This window comes from Talpa occidentalis, unplaced genomic scaffold (assembly GCF_014898055.3).
Source record: "Talpa occidentalis isolate TD23 unplaced genomic scaffold, MPIMG_talOcc4v2.1 talOcc4.10, whole genome shotgun sequence".
Classification (NCBI taxonomy): Eukaryota; Metazoa; Chordata; class Mammalia; order Eulipotyphla; family Talpidae; genus Talpa; species Talpa occidentalis.
In genome coordinates, this window is record NW_023600993.1 from 100,725,763 (window position 1) to 100,744,688 (window position 18,926).

Genomic DNA, 18,926 nt, shown 5'->3' on the forward strand with positions numbered 1-18,926 from the left:
GTTTTAAGAATGCAGGTAAATATATCTTTGTGTGTTAAGACAAGATACATTGATAGGTGGGGGCAGGTGCATTCTCTGGGGCCAAAGGATGCCCCTGTGGTACCAGAAGAAACCTCAGAACTTCCCTGTTGGTGATTTGAGAGTTGGTTGTGGGAGGTAGCAGTGAAGTGCTTGGCCAGGCCTGGCACACAGTGGGTGTTCCACCAATGCGAGCTTACTAAGAGGACACGGCAGCTCGTGCCTCCACCTTCCTGCTCATCATAAAATCAGGTGAAGATGTGACATAGGGGAAGAAGTACGATGGTGAACCATGAATGCTGTGATCTTTGGTTAAATCTGAAGGGATGATGGTGATTTGGAAATTAACATATGAGAGACATACTAGAAGGTGTAACCAGCAGCCTGGAAATGAAGTCACTGGTGTCTCAGTGAGCTCAGGACTTGGGGAAGGGGGTTGGATCAAGAGATGAGGGAGAAGACTTCTTGATAGAAGGTTGGTGGGATTAATAATTCCATTCAATATACACTTATAAAAATAAGTGTAAAAGCTTGGAGAATAACTACTGGCAAATTGAAAACATACACAAGAGCTTTCAGAAAGAATAGGAATATTATTAAATAAGATGTAAAGAATAATGCTAATTATAGTTACTAAGACAAATGCAAGAGATTTGAATTTTCCTACAAAAGACACAGAGAAGCTGATAAAGACAGGCATTAAACAACAGGTCAGGCAGAGATAAGCCAGGCAAATGTAAAAAAATATAAACTGGGACTTAGAATATTATTATGAGATAAAGTGTAATTTAAGGTCAAAAGTTATTAAAGGGAAAGAACAAGAACATGATAAAGATTAAAAATTAAAACTGACAAAGAATATATAATAGCCACAAACTTATGTGCATCAAACAACACTTAGCAAAACATAAGAAAGCAGAATAGCCTGGTAATATAAGAGAAACTTAATGAAAAAACCCCCCCTTAAGAGGTTTGAAAATATTTCTTTCAAAGTAGACAAAATATTTTTGTCGAAATAGGCAACAACTAAGAGGATTAGAAGAAACAAGAAAAGCCAACATGTTTGATTCCTAGATATTTACCAAACATGTACAAAAATGGGTCATATATATGGCCATCAAGAAAAGTAATAAATTACAAAATGCATATATTCTACATACATTCTCAGACCGAAACCAATAAATACCAGAAACCAAAAACCAATATATAGTTTCACAAATTGCAGCCATTTGAAAAATAACAAACCTTATACGATCCCTGGATGCCTCCCCCCACATCCCTGACCCATCAAACCTACCAACCCCTCCTAAAACTGAAAGAACAGAGTATCTAGAGTCCCATGAAAGAATCCATCATAGAAAGAACCTCGATGCTGTGGCTGTCTTGAAAAGTTTTGAAACACATTGAAAGGGGCAAAAAAGATGACTTGTTACACTGCCAGTTCCCAGCAGGTACCTGAATCTATAGGGGTGAGCGCCTTTCTTTGTCCTGGAGGTATTTTACAACCTCTTAAGTTATAAGAAACATATAATAATGCAAATAACTTGCCCACAGGAATGCAAACACACTCTGCTTGCTGGAATGCAGCTGATTTTTGCCTGGAAACTACTGACCTGTCTTTGTGTCCCCCTGTAAGTGCATTTCAGCATTCCAGATATCCACGCAGGTAAGTGTTGGTTGAATCCCTGGGAGCTGTTATAACATCTTACTGGTTTCCTCATCAATTAATGAATTAAAATCTCTAACACACGTTTGTTTTATATTTATAGGATGGTCATGATTTTTTTTTTAAAAAGATTTATTTATTTATGCATACACGAACTGGGGTACAGGCCAGAGGTGTGTGTGGGGGTGAAAGGATTCACCAGAGACAGAGTGGGGAGCAGAACAGGCAGACTAACCGAAATACTCTGCTGAGGGGAACAGTGGGGAGACAGGAGAGGTCTGCTGTACATGTGGGTCAGCTCCCTGGCTGGGGATGGAACTCAAGCTGCAGTGACTGCTGATAGCTTCATTGTGCTGAGACTTAAGCCCCTGCGCCACCTGGAGGCCCTGATGTTAATCTTTTTGCTTGACCAGCCCAAGCAGAACTCAGAGTGCTGGGGAGACTCTTCTGCTGTGCCCTACAGATCCAAATGACAAAATAGACAAATTCTTGGCAAACTAAGAAGACTATATTAAAAGAATATATTAAATATATTAAAAATTAAATAAATATATTAAAAAATTCACTGAGAGAGCTGATGGGCCAAAAATGCCCAAAATTTTAAAGTCATTTAAGGAGAATGCTAAATGGAATTACAGGTCTATAGACTTGAAAGTTTAGATTTAAATGGAGGACTTTTTGTATAAAATTAAATTACTAAAATTGATCCATCCTATCAAACCTGACCGGATCCTATCAAATGGGAACATCTGGGAAGGAGGAACAATGCAAAGGGTATCAGCCCAGGTAATTCCTGACATAGCCAAACTATTGCTGGCCACTGGAAAGCAGCGAAGACCCCCCCGATTTATTTTCAAAGTAGCACAACCTAAAACAAAGAAGCAAAAATTAGAGTACAAAACACCCCCAAAACCAAATGAAACCAGAGATCAGTTCACATATGCACACATGCAGTTAAAATTTCCAGTAAACTATTACTAAATGAAGTCTAGCAATGTCATATTAAGAAAATAACCTAATTTGACCAAGAGGGTGAGTTTCAGAATGCAAAGTGATCCAACAGGCTGTGTCCTATACCAAGTCACTGGACCAGTACATGTAAGCACAAAACTCAAATAGCTGTGTCATATTTGATAAACTTTAGGTAGCTACCCTGATAAAAATTCTAAATGAAAACTGAGTAGTAGAAAATGACTGGTTCTATAAAAATTACCACTCAAAAAAACCCCCAGCATATATTATATTAAACTGGGAATTTCAAAACTCAATCAAATTAAAAGCAGAGACGCAACAGGATAACAGCAGTATCAACACACTTGGACATAGAAATATGTGGTATAACTCCTGGGAACTATCCAAAAGACACAAAAACATTAATTTGAAAGGAAACCTGCACTTCTATGTTCACTGCAGCACTATTTACAATAGCTTGGATATGGAAACAATCCAAATGCCCCAAAACAGATGACTGGGCAAGAAGACGTGGGGTGTGTATATATACATACACACACACACACACACACACACACACACACACACACATATACAACCAACAGAATACTATGCAGCCATCAAAAAGATAAATTCATGCCATTTTCAACAACATGGATGGAGCTGGAAGGGATTATGTTCAGTGAAATAAGTCAGAAAGAAAAAGAAAAATATCAGATGGTTTCACTTACAGGTGGAATATAGGGTCACTGAACAAAGGATGAGGAAAAGGCAAAATTTGCAGGCTGACCAAAGATCTGAGACATCTAGCAGGGGTGGGGAGAAAAAGGGTCAAAACCCAGGAGGGAGGAGCACAAGGGACTATGGTGATGGGCTACAGATGCGGTGGTGGTGGGAGGGGACCACACCTGAGGGGGAAAATCAAATATTGTACAAAATGAACAACGATGTGAGAAAATTAAAAAAAAAAAAATGTGGTATAATGTGTTGCTTAGGAAAAGATAAAACAACCTAGAAATGAGATGGTTATCTTTACCATCATAAATCATCTTTATCAGAGAACAAGAATTTCTAGTAAATGCTTATGCTCGGTTAATAAGAATTTTTGCTATGGCAGTTCAATGTAGATAAATCTATTAAATATTAAATATAATACATAAATAAAATAATAAAAAATAAATAAATCTATTAAGTATTCTTTATAAATTCTTTATAAAAATTATTTTAAAATAGGAAAAAATTCTATTTATAATCACATAAAATTAAATAAAATTACAGAATAAGAAAATACAGATCTTATATAATAAAAATAGACTACATATGAAGAAAATTATATAATTTTGTTAAATGCTGTTTACAATTTTGGGTGGAAAATTTAACATTTTGGAAAAGTCATTCTTTTGATAACCTCATTTGTCATACAGATGCAACTCCAATCAAAATCCTCAAAAGAAATTTTTTGGGGAGACAGAAGGGGTAAAGTGATAGTTTATTTGGAATCAATGTGTAAGATTGGCTAGGATGTCTGGAAAAGAACAGCTACCCGGTGGTGGTTTAAGTCTAAAGGAGCCCAGGACTCACTCTAATGCTAATATAATCAAATACAGGATGTTGGCAAAAGTGAAGAGACCACGTCCAAACAGATTCCAGAGGAGAGAGATCCGTGAACTTCACTGCAAGTCAAATGAACCTTTTGGTTTTGAGGAAAAGATTTTATTTAACAAATGGCCCTGCTCTAGGTGGACAACTCCTCTGTCTGCATGCATACATATGGATTCTGGCTGCAGCAAACGTGCTAACTTTTGCAAACAAGCAGTGAAAATATTAAAGGAACTGGACTGTTTGATCTTAGGGAAGAGAAGCCTTTCCTGGAAATACAGGTGCTGCAAGTAAGCGGCCGAACTCACTGGAAGGAACGCTTCTCAAGGAGCGTCTACAAAGGACAGGAGGGGGGACCTCCGCGATCTTGGCAGATATGGGGTTCAGAGCCCCATGTTCCCACAACTCACATGGAATGAGGGAGCATGAGCTTAAAATTCAGAGAAGAGTAAATGCCGAGCTCAAGAGTCAAGTCATGAACTGCACACCCGCAGCCCGGACAACCTCGCCCATCAGACTGACACACTTCTAAGGCTGAAGCTTGCTGGATCAGCTCTGAACAGGACCGATCTCAGAGATGCCATTTTGTGGTCGAAATGATGTATTTCAAGCCCCAGAAAACTCCTTGTACCTCTAATCTACAGGGAAAAAATAGCCCAGCTGCCTGGGAGGAATTATGTAGGCCACTGACTGCAGCAGTTTGCAAAAAAGAGCGAATATTTGAATATTTGGGAATAGGGAGAGCTTGGAATCAACACAGATATGGTCATACCTTAAAAAAAAGTCCGGGCAAAAAATAAGTTAGGGACAGCTGTGTTGACTCATGGGGCAGTTAATAGATGGAATAATAAGTGCAAATTGCAGAGAATGGACAGAGGGTGATCCAATTACTACAAAAATAGGAAAAAAGAGTCTGTTAATTTTTTTAGACCACGAATGTGGTCTAAACATATATACTGACATTACTTACCTCCGGTGGGGTAAAAAAGGGCAGGAGGCTAGAGATTACTGGCCTGACTTTTGTACAACGCTGAGGGTAGTTTACTGCAAGGAACAAGGTTTGCTATTGTAGTTTGTCACCAAAAAATGCAAACATGCATGTGTGTATAAGCTTGTATGTGTGTATGTGCACATGTATGTACACAGGGCAGCAGCTGGGTAGAGAAATATATACCAAGAAATACAGAATCTGTAACTGCAGTGGGAAGCGTGACATACTGCATCTAAGAAAGACAAGAAGAAAGTCCATCAAAATGGCCACAACTACATTTTCCTCAAGAATGTAACGTGTCTCCCTTATAGCCTACCTGAAATATACATCACATTTACAATCATGGAAAAAAATTTCTAAAAGCTGCAAAAAGGGGCACTTGAGAAAAAGATACAGAAAACTAGATACAGAAAAAGATACAGAAAACTAGAAGTTTCCCAGCTAAAACCCAAGAGCTGAATGGTCCCCTGAAGCACCCCAAGCAATGATTCTAAAGCAATGAATTATTGCAATGCTAACACAGTATGCTGGGAGTTTTTACTACTTTATACCAAACCATACTTAACAACCCATCATTAACCATTACTAATACAAAAATAAAGAAATTCTGAGAACGAAAACATGGTGAGTTATGAAAATTGTGTTCAAATATTAAGGACCCAAGACAGAAAGGGATAAAACCCAGTTAAAACGCTCCAACTATCCCTCAGGGAAGCTGACTTTGCATTTTCAACAGGCAAACCCACCAGGCTCCCAGCATTCTATTTTGTAGGTTATTACCAAAAGCAAAAACCAAGGGAAGAAATAATAGCTTTATGTCAAAGTGAACTGATCTGTATGGCAATTTTGATTAAATAGGTTTGTGTTTTAGGGAAGAATATAAACCGTAAAATTCTGGTAAAAAATGGATCTGAGCATTCCCACACATTTTAAGTATGCTTTTCTGCAAGCATCCTCGCCGACAGTCTGTGAGAACATGTTTCATTCATTTATTTGGCATTTATTAGGCGCCCACCACGAAGTGAGGGTCAGGCTAGAGACTGGAAATCAGACTCCAGGCCCAGTTCAGGCTTTGGGCATAAACCCCCAGGCCATGCTAGCTTGCTCTCTGGCGCCACCTACTGTCCACACAGTGTTTCAACTCGAAACAATAAAACATGAATTTCTCTCTCAATAAAGTATCTACTTCCCCCATCTCAGGCTTTTGGACCCTAGGACTGCACATACATTACTATCTAAAATAATGCATTCTAGAAAACTGTCCGAAAGGCTAGTAAGCACGGTGTCCTATTTGCATCTAAACAGAACCGCCAGGTTTATCAGTTTCCAATGTTGAATTATTGTTTAAGAAAACCATAGTTGGACCAGGTCAGGCACGCACACATTTAATCTGATCGTGAAGGAGGTAAGACAATTGGATATCTACGACAGGATTAAAAACCGTTGCGTCTCCAAGTTCTCTTTAATTAGATGGTTATTCACACCCCCTGAATGCCAAATTACACCGACTCTAAAGAACCATTAACATTCAGCATATTTTATTCATATTTATGAGGACACTATTCCTTTTTTGCATATTGGCCCTAAACATTTTTTTTTGGGGGGGAGGTGTCAAATCCATGTAAAGTATAAAAAATGATCCTTCATGCCAACAGCTTTGAGTGGGTGTTCTGAGCCCCCAGATTCTGCGTGGGTACTTCAGAATGGGAATTTAAGAGGCTTGGGAAGTACCATCTATGGCACAAATTTAATGAGTTGGAAAAACCCTTTATTAGAGTTGGGAAATCAAGTTGGAAACAAACAAATGTATTCATTACTTAATGCATTTAATTCCAACCCCTAATCGAAATCATCTTGAAGATTCCACCTCGGTTAGAACACGGCGATTCCGAGGTGGTCTCAGTTAGGACAGCATACAAAATTATAGGAAGCAGTATAAAATTGCAATTTATTACGAGGACGGGGCAGGATGGCTCACAACAAACAACTCTTTAAAACATTAAGAGCAAACCTTTGCCAGAATTCTCTTGGGACTTTCTGTCACTCTCCCCCTGTCTTTTGTTTCTGAGATGCTAGTCGGGTATGGAGTCCGCAGGACAGAGCAGGGCGGGGTGCGCGCCCCCCTGGATGATGGAGTAAGTCTGCTTGGGAAGTTCTTGCTGGGACGAGGGGGGGAAAATAGGGGGTGCCGTGGTGGTCACGGCGATGTTCTGGCCGCCGTCACTGACCACAGTCACCTCGGCAGTCCCCTCCTGAATCAATGCATTAAGGCCTTCGAAGTCAGTGCAGGTGATACCCGAGCTGGTGATAAAAGTCTGGTTGCCGGGGGCTTCCTGGGGGCCGCCGGGGGCACTGGGGAGGAGAGTCTGGTGGAGGGCAGCCCCGTCCGTCTGGTCGTGAGTGGCCAGCAGGACGGTCGGCTGGCTCATCCCGCCCGCCTCGCTTGGACACCCCGAGGTGGGCGGGGGGGCGATCAGGTCCACCTGGCGCAGAATCTGCAGCCGGCTGTTCCCGGGGAGCCCCTCTGGGTTCTGTGCCCCCAACGTGGGGGGCACGAGGTTCACGGCGGCTGCCGCCTGGACGATGGTGTTGGCCTGCGGCACGTGGTGGCCCACGATGATCTTGACTCGCCCCTCGCTGAACTGGGGCACCTGGCTGGGCTGCAGGGGCACCTGCAGGTGTCCCACCGTGAGGGGTGCGGCCGGCTGCTTGCTGGGGTCCAGCTGAAACTGCAGGACCGTCACGTCCGAGGTCTTATTCTCGCTGTACTCACTGTGCTGCCGCTTGTGGCTGCGGAGCGAGTCCTCCCGCATGAACGACGCGTCGCAGCGGTCGCAGTGGAACGTCTTCTTGGCGTCCAGCTTGGCCACCTGGCGGCTGCTCTGCCGCCCGGCATCTTTCCTCTCCAAGCCCTCGGTCTTGACCACGTCCCCGTGGAACTTCTTCATGTGCTTGCTCAGATTGCTGGGCTGCTTGGTGTCGAAGCTGCAGTAACTGCACTTGAACGGGCGCTCGGTGCAGTGGACACGCTCGTGGATGCGCAGGGCCGCCTTGCTGGAGCAAGAGTAGCTGCACTCCGAGCACTTCTCGGGGTGCTCCGACTGGTGCACCCGGCTGTGCTTGCGGAGGGTGGCCTTGCTGTCACCCAGGAAATCGCAATGCGGACACTTGAAGTTATTGCCACTGTGCTTGATGCGGATGTGCGACTTGAGGTTCCCCTTCATGGTGCAGCGGACATTGCAGAACTCGCACTTGAAAGGCTTCTCCCCCGAGTGCACGCGCATGTGCCTTTTCAAGTCCGAGCTGATTTTGAACTTGGCGCTACAGAGCCAGCACTGGAAGGGGGCGTCCCCTGTCAACACAAGGTGAGTTTCCATAAGAACAGGCAACAACCACAGCGGATCCCCCCGAAGCACACACCAGAAAATCGCTTAAACCAGGGCGCGCGCGTGGAGACCTTCTAACCGCAGCTCCCAGCAGCCCCTGGGAGGAAAAAAAACAGGGGTAGGGTGGGGTGGGGGGGTAGGGTGGGGTGAGGGGCGTGGGGTGGGGTGGGGTGGGGGAGTGGGGGCGTCTCCTCTACCCCAAATCTAAACCTCCACCATCTTCACCAAACCCAGAAGAAAAACCGGAGGTGGAGGAGAGCTATTTAACTGCCCCCAATACAATCAGATTTGCAAATATATTCAGTTACAGTCTTTAAAACGATCCATCTACAGTTTGTATCGTTAACGTGCCCGCTCTGCTAGTTAATTGCTCACAGGTGTATGATTTTGCATGATCCGTTGATTTTGATTGGGTGACATGTTGTAATAGATTCAAAGACACATGTTCGAATCAGTCAGCTCCGTTCTCACTCATCAGAATATCCTTTTTACAATGACTGGAATGCCCAGCTTATGCTTCATGCAGATTTTTATTAATAAAGACATGTTTATTGCACAAAATTTATTTATCCCACATTGCCAGCTGCGCTCTTTACTGGTGGAGTTACAAATCCAGCTGCTTGATTTTTAGAAAATTCGTATTTGCTGAAAGATGAGCAGGGATAAGTGAACTTGCAAACATCTGAATGGACATGATATTCCAAATTTATTTCCTCAAGTGCCAAGTCCGAATTAGCTAAATCACGGAAAAGTCAGGCGAATGGATCACCTGCCCATTTCGACATTGTTTAAAGAAGCAAAGTAACAGCAGACTAAACATTCTTTGGTTGCGCTCATTTCACGCCCCCCCAGTTCCCCTGAGGGGTTATTAGCCCCGTGACACGGTCCGAGAGACTACCTCACTTGCTTATGGTCACCCTGTGGGACGAGGCAGGGTACAGACTGACTCCAGAGGTGCTGTTCTTAGATGCTAGGTGATTATTTGTACACGTGTGACCGATGTTAGCTTTTTTAGGCCATAGGCTCAAAGGCCTGGACTGTTTCCTGTTGTTTTGGCATGAGGTCTGTAATATCATCATAAATTGCTTGATCAATGCAATAATAAGTTTTAACCGGCCAAATCCGGCCCACACTCTCCCTTTGTAAATAAAGTTTTATTGGAACACAGCCATGTCCACTCAGTTATGTGTTTATATACTGCCACCGTGAAGGGGAGCAATCGTGATAGATGTACAGGTCCCAGAGCTGGAAGTATTTACTATCTGGCCCTTTCCAGGAAAATTTCACTGACCTATGACCTCACAATGTGGTTCTTAGACCTTCTGTACACCATTAACGGCCTTGATGGTATAAAGGGCGTTTAGTGAAACTCACAGACACTTTCTTGCAATAATGTCTAAACGCACAAAGTAAACTAAAATAAAAATTAATAGGAATGCAAAAGAAACCAATTGTAGTGAAATAGTTACCAAAAATATGAAAAGAGAAAATGAATGAGATGGCAACACATGTATTTTATTAAACTATTAAGTAACAGTAGCGGCGGGTCTAGTGACTATAATCCTTCTAAATAGAGAAAAGCATAAAAGATATTTTGATCTCAGGGCCTTCCTGGTGATGCAAGGGGTTAAGTCTCAGTGCTAGCAAGCTATCAGCAGCCACTGCAGCACGAGTTCGATCCCCGGCCAAGGAACTAACCCATATGGCACAACAGACCCCTCCTGGCTCACCTGCCACTCCCCTCAGCAGTGTATTTCAGTCAATTCGCCTGTTCTGCTCCCCATTCTGTCTCTGGTGAATCTTCTCACCCCCCACCCTGCACCCCAGCTCTTGTATGCATAAATAAAGTAAATCTTAAAAAAAGATATTTTGATCTCCTGCAGCAACTTTTTTTTTTTTTTTAAAGATTTATTTATTTATTTATACATACAAGCACTGGGTACAGTCAGAAGCGTGGGAGGGTGAGAGGATTCACCAGAGCCAGAGCAGGGAGCAGAGCAGGCAGAAGGACCGAAGTACACTGCTGAGGGGAGCAGCGGGCGGCAGGAGAGGTCTGCGCGCCATGTGGGACCCTCCTCCGGTGGCCGGGGGAGCAGCCAGGGATCGAACCGGCCCCGTAGAGGCTACGGGCAGCTTCGCAACCCAGCGCTCAACCGCTGCGCCACCGGGAGGCCCTGCAGCAACTCTTATGAAAAGACAGGTGACTTCCACCAGTGACAAGTCCACATACATTGTTATTAGATTGGTTGCCTATTTTCACAGGTGAGGGGCACACCAAATTTCAGTACAGGTTAGTGAAAACGAAGATGTGACTTTTCCCCATCCAAGTTCAAAGATCTAAAGTCTATTTATGGATCCCTGCGTGGAGCTATCTGTAGACATAGAGTAAGGATCCCTACCGCAGAATGTTCTGCTAGCTTTTCCAGTTATATCCCTGCCCAAATGTGACACTCTTTTTGTTATTTTTTTAAGACTAGTCAGCAGAGGTGAAAAACAGAAAAACCAAGAGCCAAATCTCACTTTTTGATGTGTAAGTCAAATCCCTAAGTTGTCTTTGTCTTTAACCACATACTTATTCTTAAAGCGAGGCCCATTTGCCAGGTGCAACCCCATTAAACTGTCAGCTCCAAAGCCAAGGACCACTGTCCTCTCTGTCCATGACCTCAGCCCACAGCATCAAGTCTGGAGATGGGACTTCAGGAATTTGGTAAGTGGACAAGTGTCTAATATATTGAAACTGGCAGATTCCTCTTGAATTCATGAGGCTACTGAGATGGCTGACATTGTATAGACAAAGTGAGGAAAGGGCAAAATAAAAACAAACCCCAGGAGTATTAAACAGTACAGGTGCCACAGATTTATGAAAGGAAAGTGAACACCCATAGAGACAGCGCTTAAATGGCACACGTTTTAATTTTTAACAAACATATTTTTTTCTAGACCAATTTAAAGTTGCTACTCTAAATGCTAAGTTTGTCCTAACGAGACAAAATGGTTCTGAACCACTTTCCTACATGGCTGTCCTGGACATTCTCCTAACTCAGGCTGGAGGAGATTTCTGAAGAAAATCAACTGCGCATCAGTCTACTAATGTCGTAACTTGCTGTCGGTTATAACAGTGTCCCCAAACCTCCAACTCCCATCTCTCCTGTAGCCACGCCCTCTGTCACCTGTGTGCCTACACTTGCTCTCCCAGCAAGGGCAAGGTAAGCTTCCCTGTCCCCCAACAATAGGCTCCACCATGTCATGGGATTTGGCCCAAGTAGTGGCTGGAGACAGACGTGTGCACTGGGGATTGCTTACGTGCACCTCACCATCCATTGCCAGAGAAGGCCTGGCCCGCTGGTCCCCGGAAGAGGAGGACAGAAATGTGGAGCAGAGCTGGACTGTTCCAGCCTGGGCCAGTGGTCGGCCAGCCCACAGGAGAGGGTTCTCAGACTTGTAAGTGAACACAGACAAGTTCAGCAGAGTAGCCCAGACAATACCCAACTGACTCCCAACAGGTGAAGAGAAAAGATAAACTGTTGTGTCCACCAAGGTAGTATGACATTGCTGTTAGACTGTATTATTGTGACAATAAATACCTGATATTATTATCTAGAAATAGGGTGCTACCATAACAGAAAGCTAAAATACTGGCTTAGGGATTGTCTAGATGGTAGAGACTGGGTTGAGAGGCAGGTAAATGCTGGAAAGTGGCAAACATTCAGTAAAACTCACCTGCAATAACTGAGAAGATAGAAAATGTACCTAATGGATTTTGGACATGATCTGATTAATTCTAGGCAGAGCAGTGGAAGTGTCCCATTAGATGCTCGTGATAGAGTATTACAAGAAAGAGACCAACACAAAAAAAGAGCTGGCTATTTTCTAAAGAGAATTTAGAGAGAGCACAGAACATCAGAACTATGCTGGGTTAGACCAAGAGTCTCATCTTCAGTCAGCAAAAGATTTTCAAAGGAAGAAAAAAACCTGGGCACAAAGATGGCATCCAGGGAACTGGTGACGGAGGGAAGACAATGTGACAAGTGAGGGTGCAAATGTCTCTTTGTTAAAATCTCCATAAGAATGCATGTGGCATCAAGCAGGGTCTCTCACCTGGACAAGGAAGTTTAGGGTTTTCAAGAGCCTTCGTGAACAGGTAGCTGTTGAAAGTGCCTCTAAAGGGGCTTAGAAGAGAGGAGAGTCTCCCAAAGAATTGTGGGCATGCCTTTTGGCACATTGATACATAGGAAACCCACCGGGCTTTTAAGATAGTTCTACCAGAAAAGCTGGTCACCAGCCTAGACTACAACAAAAACCTAAAAAGATCCCCAACTTTCAATAAGGAGAAAGTAAGTTGAGAATGTTTCTCCAAGGGATATTTTCCAGTCCTTTCCAGAAGTGGATAAGGAAGGAAGGTGATGGAAAGGATGTTTCAGTGGACAGAGTCAAGATCCAGGGAGCTGAGTAAAAGCCTAATCAAGACACATTCTCTGTCCCAACAGTGGGGTGACTTGGAAACACTTGTCCAGGGGGATTTCAGGAATCTGTGTGATGACCAACTACTTCCTATTCTTCCCCTTTTCTTGGATCTGGTAACAGATTTCATATACAAGATGATAAACTGGGATTGGGATTGATAAGGGTAAGATGAACCTCCTCTAACTCTACAAGGGGGGCAAAATGGCTATGATGAAGTATCTCTGGAGACCTGGTACCCAAAGTAAACACAATCTTTCATAAAACATAGGATGTATTTGAAACCAGAAGAAGGGATAGTGTCAGACCATGAATTTGTGTGCCTGAGATAAAAATACCCATCTAGGGCTAAAACGATTTACAATAATATGTATTCATGTAACACGAGGTCCATTCTTCTCCTTGGAATAGTGGAATAGCGGGGTTATTGCAATTAATGATCTGGCTTCATGTCCCCACAGTACTTTGGGAGTATGGGAGCTTTTTTAATTTTTTTTACTTCAAAAGTGTCTAGGTTAAGAGGAGGCACATCCTGACCCGATGGGGATCTCATGGTCCTGGACCCTAAGTCTGACCCTGTGATCAGGTAGGGAATGGACAAGGTAGGGCATGCACACATTTCTCATGTCAGAGAGATGTGAACCATGGTTGGGTAGGCTGTGGCTGCATAAATGGCCCAGTTGTTTGAGAAGGAGTCAGATTCTTCGAGCAAGTATCAGAGCATAACGCTTCTCCAATCAGACCCCCTATAACAGCCCTGAGTACTTACTCCTCTTACTTGACCTTTGCCCTGTAACCTTAGGGTGACTTCCCATGGTGGGTGAGCTCTGCCCTAACCTTGGACACCAGGCTTAACCACATGACTTGCTTTAGCCAATGAGATCTTTGCAGACTCAATGCAACCAGGCTTGAAATGGGCTTCCCCAGGGGGCCACTGGCATAAGAAAGACAAGCTGGGGCAGCCCTCAGGTCCTAGAAGGAGGGGTATGAAGAGCTCTATGGAGCCCAGCTAGGCTACCCCAGCCAGGGCCAGTGGACAGCAGCCTCCCCATACCAGTGAATAAGCCCAGCCTGGATCCAAGAACTGTCCAGCGAACCCCTCTGTGACCTGAAGTATGTGAGCCATAACTGCCTATTGCAATACGCCACAGAGGTTCTGTGGTGGTTGTTACATGGCATGTTTTACAGCAACAACTGACCATGACACTCACCCAGAGCAAAACACAATTTTGAGTTATCTGCTCTGCCAAGATTTTCAATCAAACAGTCCCCTGCAGAACTAATGATAGCACACTTTAAAAATGAGGGTTCTACCCAGCCACACCTTACGCAGTATGTATTAAAAATGCAGTGTTTGCATCCTTAGTTCCCCAAGCACACCTCCCCCAGGACCTACTTTGCTAATGGATAAGTTGTAAAGTTACCTAAAGGTGCAAATACTTTGCGCAACGGCACCTCTGGGCAGGTGAAAAGCAAAACTGTAAACCGCAGGGGACCCCAGGTCCCCAGTTCACTGACTGACGTTTGGACTAAATGCTTTCAGGTGCTTACGACGTCAGCACCGGGAGCCCCGAGCCCAGAGGCAGGGCAGTGTGCGGGCTCACCTGTGTGCGAGCGGAGGTGGACGGTGAGCTGGCTGGAGTTGCGGCTGGCGTAGGGGCAGATCTGGCACTTGAAGGGCCGCTCGTCTGAGTGGATCCGCAGGTGCTTGTTGAGGCTGCTGCTGTCGGCCGCCGCGTAGTCGCACGTCTTGCACTTGTAGGGCTTCACGCCCGTGTGGCACCGCATGTGCGTCTTCAGTTTGTCCTTCCTGCTGAAGCACTTGCCGCAGACCTCACACTTGTGGGGCTTGTCGCCTTCAGACACACACCCACACGGCACCGAGATGAAAAAAGATGGAAAGAGAACAAGGCTGACTTCCCTCTGCTTTATGAGCAAAGCAACACAGAACCACAAAGGAGACTGAGAAAACCCCAGAAAGCCAGAGGGATGATTGACAAAGGGTTATTATCTTGGGAGAAGGGGGATTCCTTTAGCTGGACTTCTTGGTATTTTCTAAATTTTCCTGCCACAATTATGAAATTCTTATTGATTCAAAATAGAGGCCCGCAAAAACTAAAATTTTAATAGCTGGAGAAACAAAATGAGAAACTGTGCATTGTCTCTCTTGTCCATTCTCTTCCCTTTCGACAAAAGACACACCCTAATACTCTGAACCCCTGAGTTTCAGGCTTGCAAGTGATTGACAAGCTGGAGACCACGTTGCTCAAGTCTCACCGGCAGTGTGGTGTGATTCTACCACCAAGCTCTCACCGATGCAGTGGCAGAGGAGGTACATGTGTCCCTTTTACTTGTTGTCTTTTCCCTGCATCCCGCCAGATGGAACCAAGACATGCCGGTGAGCTGGCAGGTGAGGGGAACACGTGCAGATGGGGGTGACGTAACACAATGTACTGTCTCATGTCAAAGCAAAGTCCCTCTACCATCCCCACATTTCTCTTATTATACTTCAGACAGAGCCACCTACTGTTCTAGATCAGCTGCTGGTCTTGGATCACACAGACACTCTGTCTGAGCAGGTGACTGGGTTGGTTGTTACAGTGGCCGTCCTGGCTCGTTAACATACATATCTGCTCGTCACCTGTGGACAACTGCTATTTTCTTGATGCATATCTTTCCAATCTTTTCGTACCCATATGTATGTGCTCTCGGTTTTTTTTTGGGGGGGGTGTGGTGTTACAAAATCCTCTCGGTTTACACCAACTTGAACACTTATTTTCTGAAAGGTGCCACACCTTTGAACAACTTCACTGACCCCTCTCAGATTAGATTCCAGGACTGTCTTTCTTAGCCCAATACAACACTGCCTCCCCTTTGATGACTTTCTTGCACTTAAAATAATTTACACCATCTTATCATAAAATACCACCATGTGATTTTTTTAGGATGAAAGACTTCCTTGTATGCATGTATATAAATTATTGAACCAATTCCTCATCAGGCTACTGAAAGAATTGAGCAGATGTTATATCCGGATGTGGCAATGTGTCCAAGAGTAATGAACAAAAGCTAGTTGCAGTGATCATACAAATAACCTCGACTTAAGAGACAGATAAAGTAATCAATTGTGCATGCTTTTAGCTCTGGTGCAGGCATCCCAGATTCTGAGAATGAGGCACACTGGATGATCAGGGTTGGCCACGGCGGGCACGGATAAGGAGGTGGCAGCCAGTTAGGATTCTCACTTGTTAACTTCATATGTCAAATGTCATTTGGGCCCAACCTAGAGAGTTAGTGCTAAAATCAATCATTAGTCCAAGCTGATCATGATCAGCATAGATTAAGTGTCTTGGAATTAAGAATGCAGCTCAAAGTTTACCAAAACTTACAATTTTATTGTTAAAAACGCGAGTGGTCAAATATCAAACTTCAGGGACATTGCTCAGTGTTATCAGCTGCTGGACAGCTCCTGTGGCCGCCGTCAGTCCTGTGCCTGGGGTGAGGCCGGTGGTGTGCTCGGTGGGTCACCATCAGCTCTGCTGAAAGGCCGCCCTGTTCTTGCTGTGCCCTGGGGACCACATTGTCCTCTCTGAAAGTGACCGAGGTGAGGACACCTGCCAGTCCTCCCACTTGCTGTGATGGAGAGGCTGTGCTTCTGTAGAAACTACCCTCTGAGTCCAAGCTCCGTCCACTGTGCGTATATGAGGCTGCCTGAGATGTGCAGAAGTAGACGTAAGGGCATGACCTTCTCTTATATTTTTGGAACCCTTCTCCAGTCATCGTGAACAATCACTGCACTGTGCTCCCGAGATGATAAATATGCTGCACTTGGCAGATGAATGCCAACATTTGAAACCCACAAGGAGAGATTCATCGCTCTTGCGTCGGCCCTGCTTACCAATACTTGACACTTAATAACTTACTGTTCCAATAATTAAAATAAATCCAAATGACATGACATTGTGAGACTGATTGGACATGGCAGTGACCCCAGTGCAGTAAGGCAATCATTGCCCATCACCGAGAAATATAAGGAATAACCACTGGATATTTCCTCTTTCAAAGGCTGAGGCTAAATCATAACAATTAGTGAAGTTCAAGCCCAGTTTCATTGTGACCCCACCTTACACACATTTATGCTCTGGTGGCACATGTCTGTATCGTGTGACTTATGAGCACTTTGCTAAAACTAGCCTAAAAGCAATTCCTGTTCCATGTAGGAAATCTGGGAAACATAAAAAATAATATACTACAGAAAATTAAAATCACCAGAAGTAATCATGTTTTTCTTTTTCCACACATCAATCTTTTTCTCTTTTTAAAACATGTGTTAACTTAAAAAAAGGGGGGGCTTCTTGGGTGGCACATGGGTTTAAGTCTCAGCACTATCAAGCTATTGGCAGTCACTGCAGCATGACTTTGATGCCAGGGAGCTACCCACATGGCACAGCAGACCTTCCTGTCTCGCCCCCTGCTCCCCTCAGCAGAGGATTTCAAACAATCTGCCTTTCTGCTCCCTATTCTGTCTCTGGTGAATCCTCTCACCCCTGCACCTCTGGTTTGTACCCCAGTTCTTGTATGCATAAATAAATACATCTTTAAAAAAATAAAATGTGTATTAAATTTTTCTTTCAAAATTGTAAAATACCTCACTGTATTCAATGATACAATAGAAGAAAAGTTACTTTTGGCAGATTCATTTTTTTTTATTTTTTTATTTTATTTTTAAAATTTTTTTTAATATATATTTTAAAGATTTATTCATTTGTTTGCTGTTTGTTTATTTATTTATTTATTTATTTATACAAGCACTGGGTACAGTCAGAAGCACGGGAGGGTGAGAGAATTCACCAGAGCCAGAGTGGAGAGCAGAACAGGCAGACTGATGAAATACACTGCTGAGGGGAGCAGCGGGCGGCAGGAGAGGTCTGCGCGCCATGCGGGACCCTCCTCCGGTGGCCGGGGAGCAGCCGGGGATCGAACCGGAGCTGCAGAGGCTGCGGGCAGCTTCGCAACCCAGCGCTCAACCGCTGCGCCACCAGGGAGGCCCTTGGCAGATTCATTTTTAAATGACCACAGCAGTTTCCATCCTCAGGAAAGTCTGCTCACATCTGTTCAGCACTAGATTTTACTGCTTTAAACATCTCCCGCCAACATCACATGTAGAAACAGCAGCTTATTTTTATTTCTTCTGTTACTGTGTTTCCATGACAACCATGGAGGCTGTGTCACATCATGTGCCTGACTTGTCTGGACCGCTCCTGGCACAGAGGATGTGTTCCGGGGTAAGCACCAGAGAAATGTCACTTACCAGTGTGAATTTTTAAGTGGCGCTCCATGTCTTTCATGCCATAAGCAGTCTTGAATTGGCAACCTGAAGCAAGCAAAGGAAGATTAATTACAAAGGGAAACATAGAAACTAGAGAAGAAGGAAACTCAGCAGAAACTCCTTGACCCAAACAATGAGAGTTTAAGTTGGTCCAGAGTAAAGGGACAGACAGCACGCACCAAGCAGAGATGATCCCAGCCCATTCTGTACAACCTCAGTCTCATCGCGAGGAAACATCAACAGGCTCAGATTGAGGCACGTTTTGTAAAATAACGGACCTGGATATTATTTTATCGAGGTCCCTAAAGACAAAGTTTAGGATCACAGAAACTAAAGAAACCAAATGCCATGTGTATCATGGACGACATCCTGGACCAGGGGAGGTGTTTTTCTTTTGATAAAGGGGACATTATCAAAAACGTTAAAATTATCAAATCAGTAGGTTTGATAATACATGTTAATTTCCTGAATTTTATTACAGTGTATATAAAGGAACTTCCTGGTTTCCAGGGGCTATACACTAGG

The 18,926-nt window shown here is 44.0% G+C and overlaps 1 protein-coding gene across 3 annotated transcripts in view; it reads right to left on the reverse strand.

Annotated features, from left to right (window-relative positions):
- ZFP64 (ZFP64 zinc finger protein) overlaps positions 1-18,926 on the reverse strand; it is a 68,451-nt gene that overhangs the window by 34,466 nt on the left and 15,059 nt on the right. For 2 of the 3 annotated variants that reach the window (XM_037500586.2, XM_037500578.2), the window contains exons 4-6: positions 18,384-18,446; positions 14,677-14,928; positions 6,587-8,577 (exon numbers count right to left, since the gene is read on the reverse strand). In XM_037500586.2, the coding sequence (XP_037356483.1) occupies positions 7,298-8,577; positions 14,677-14,928; positions 18,384-18,446 (1,595 nt within the window). In that variant the 3' untranslated portion in view covers positions 6,587-7,297. Of the gene's footprint in view, positions 1-6,586; positions 8,578-14,676; positions 14,929-18,383; positions 18,447-18,926 lie in introns of those variants that run through there. The other variant, XM_037500589.2, reaches the window with a different exon arrangement.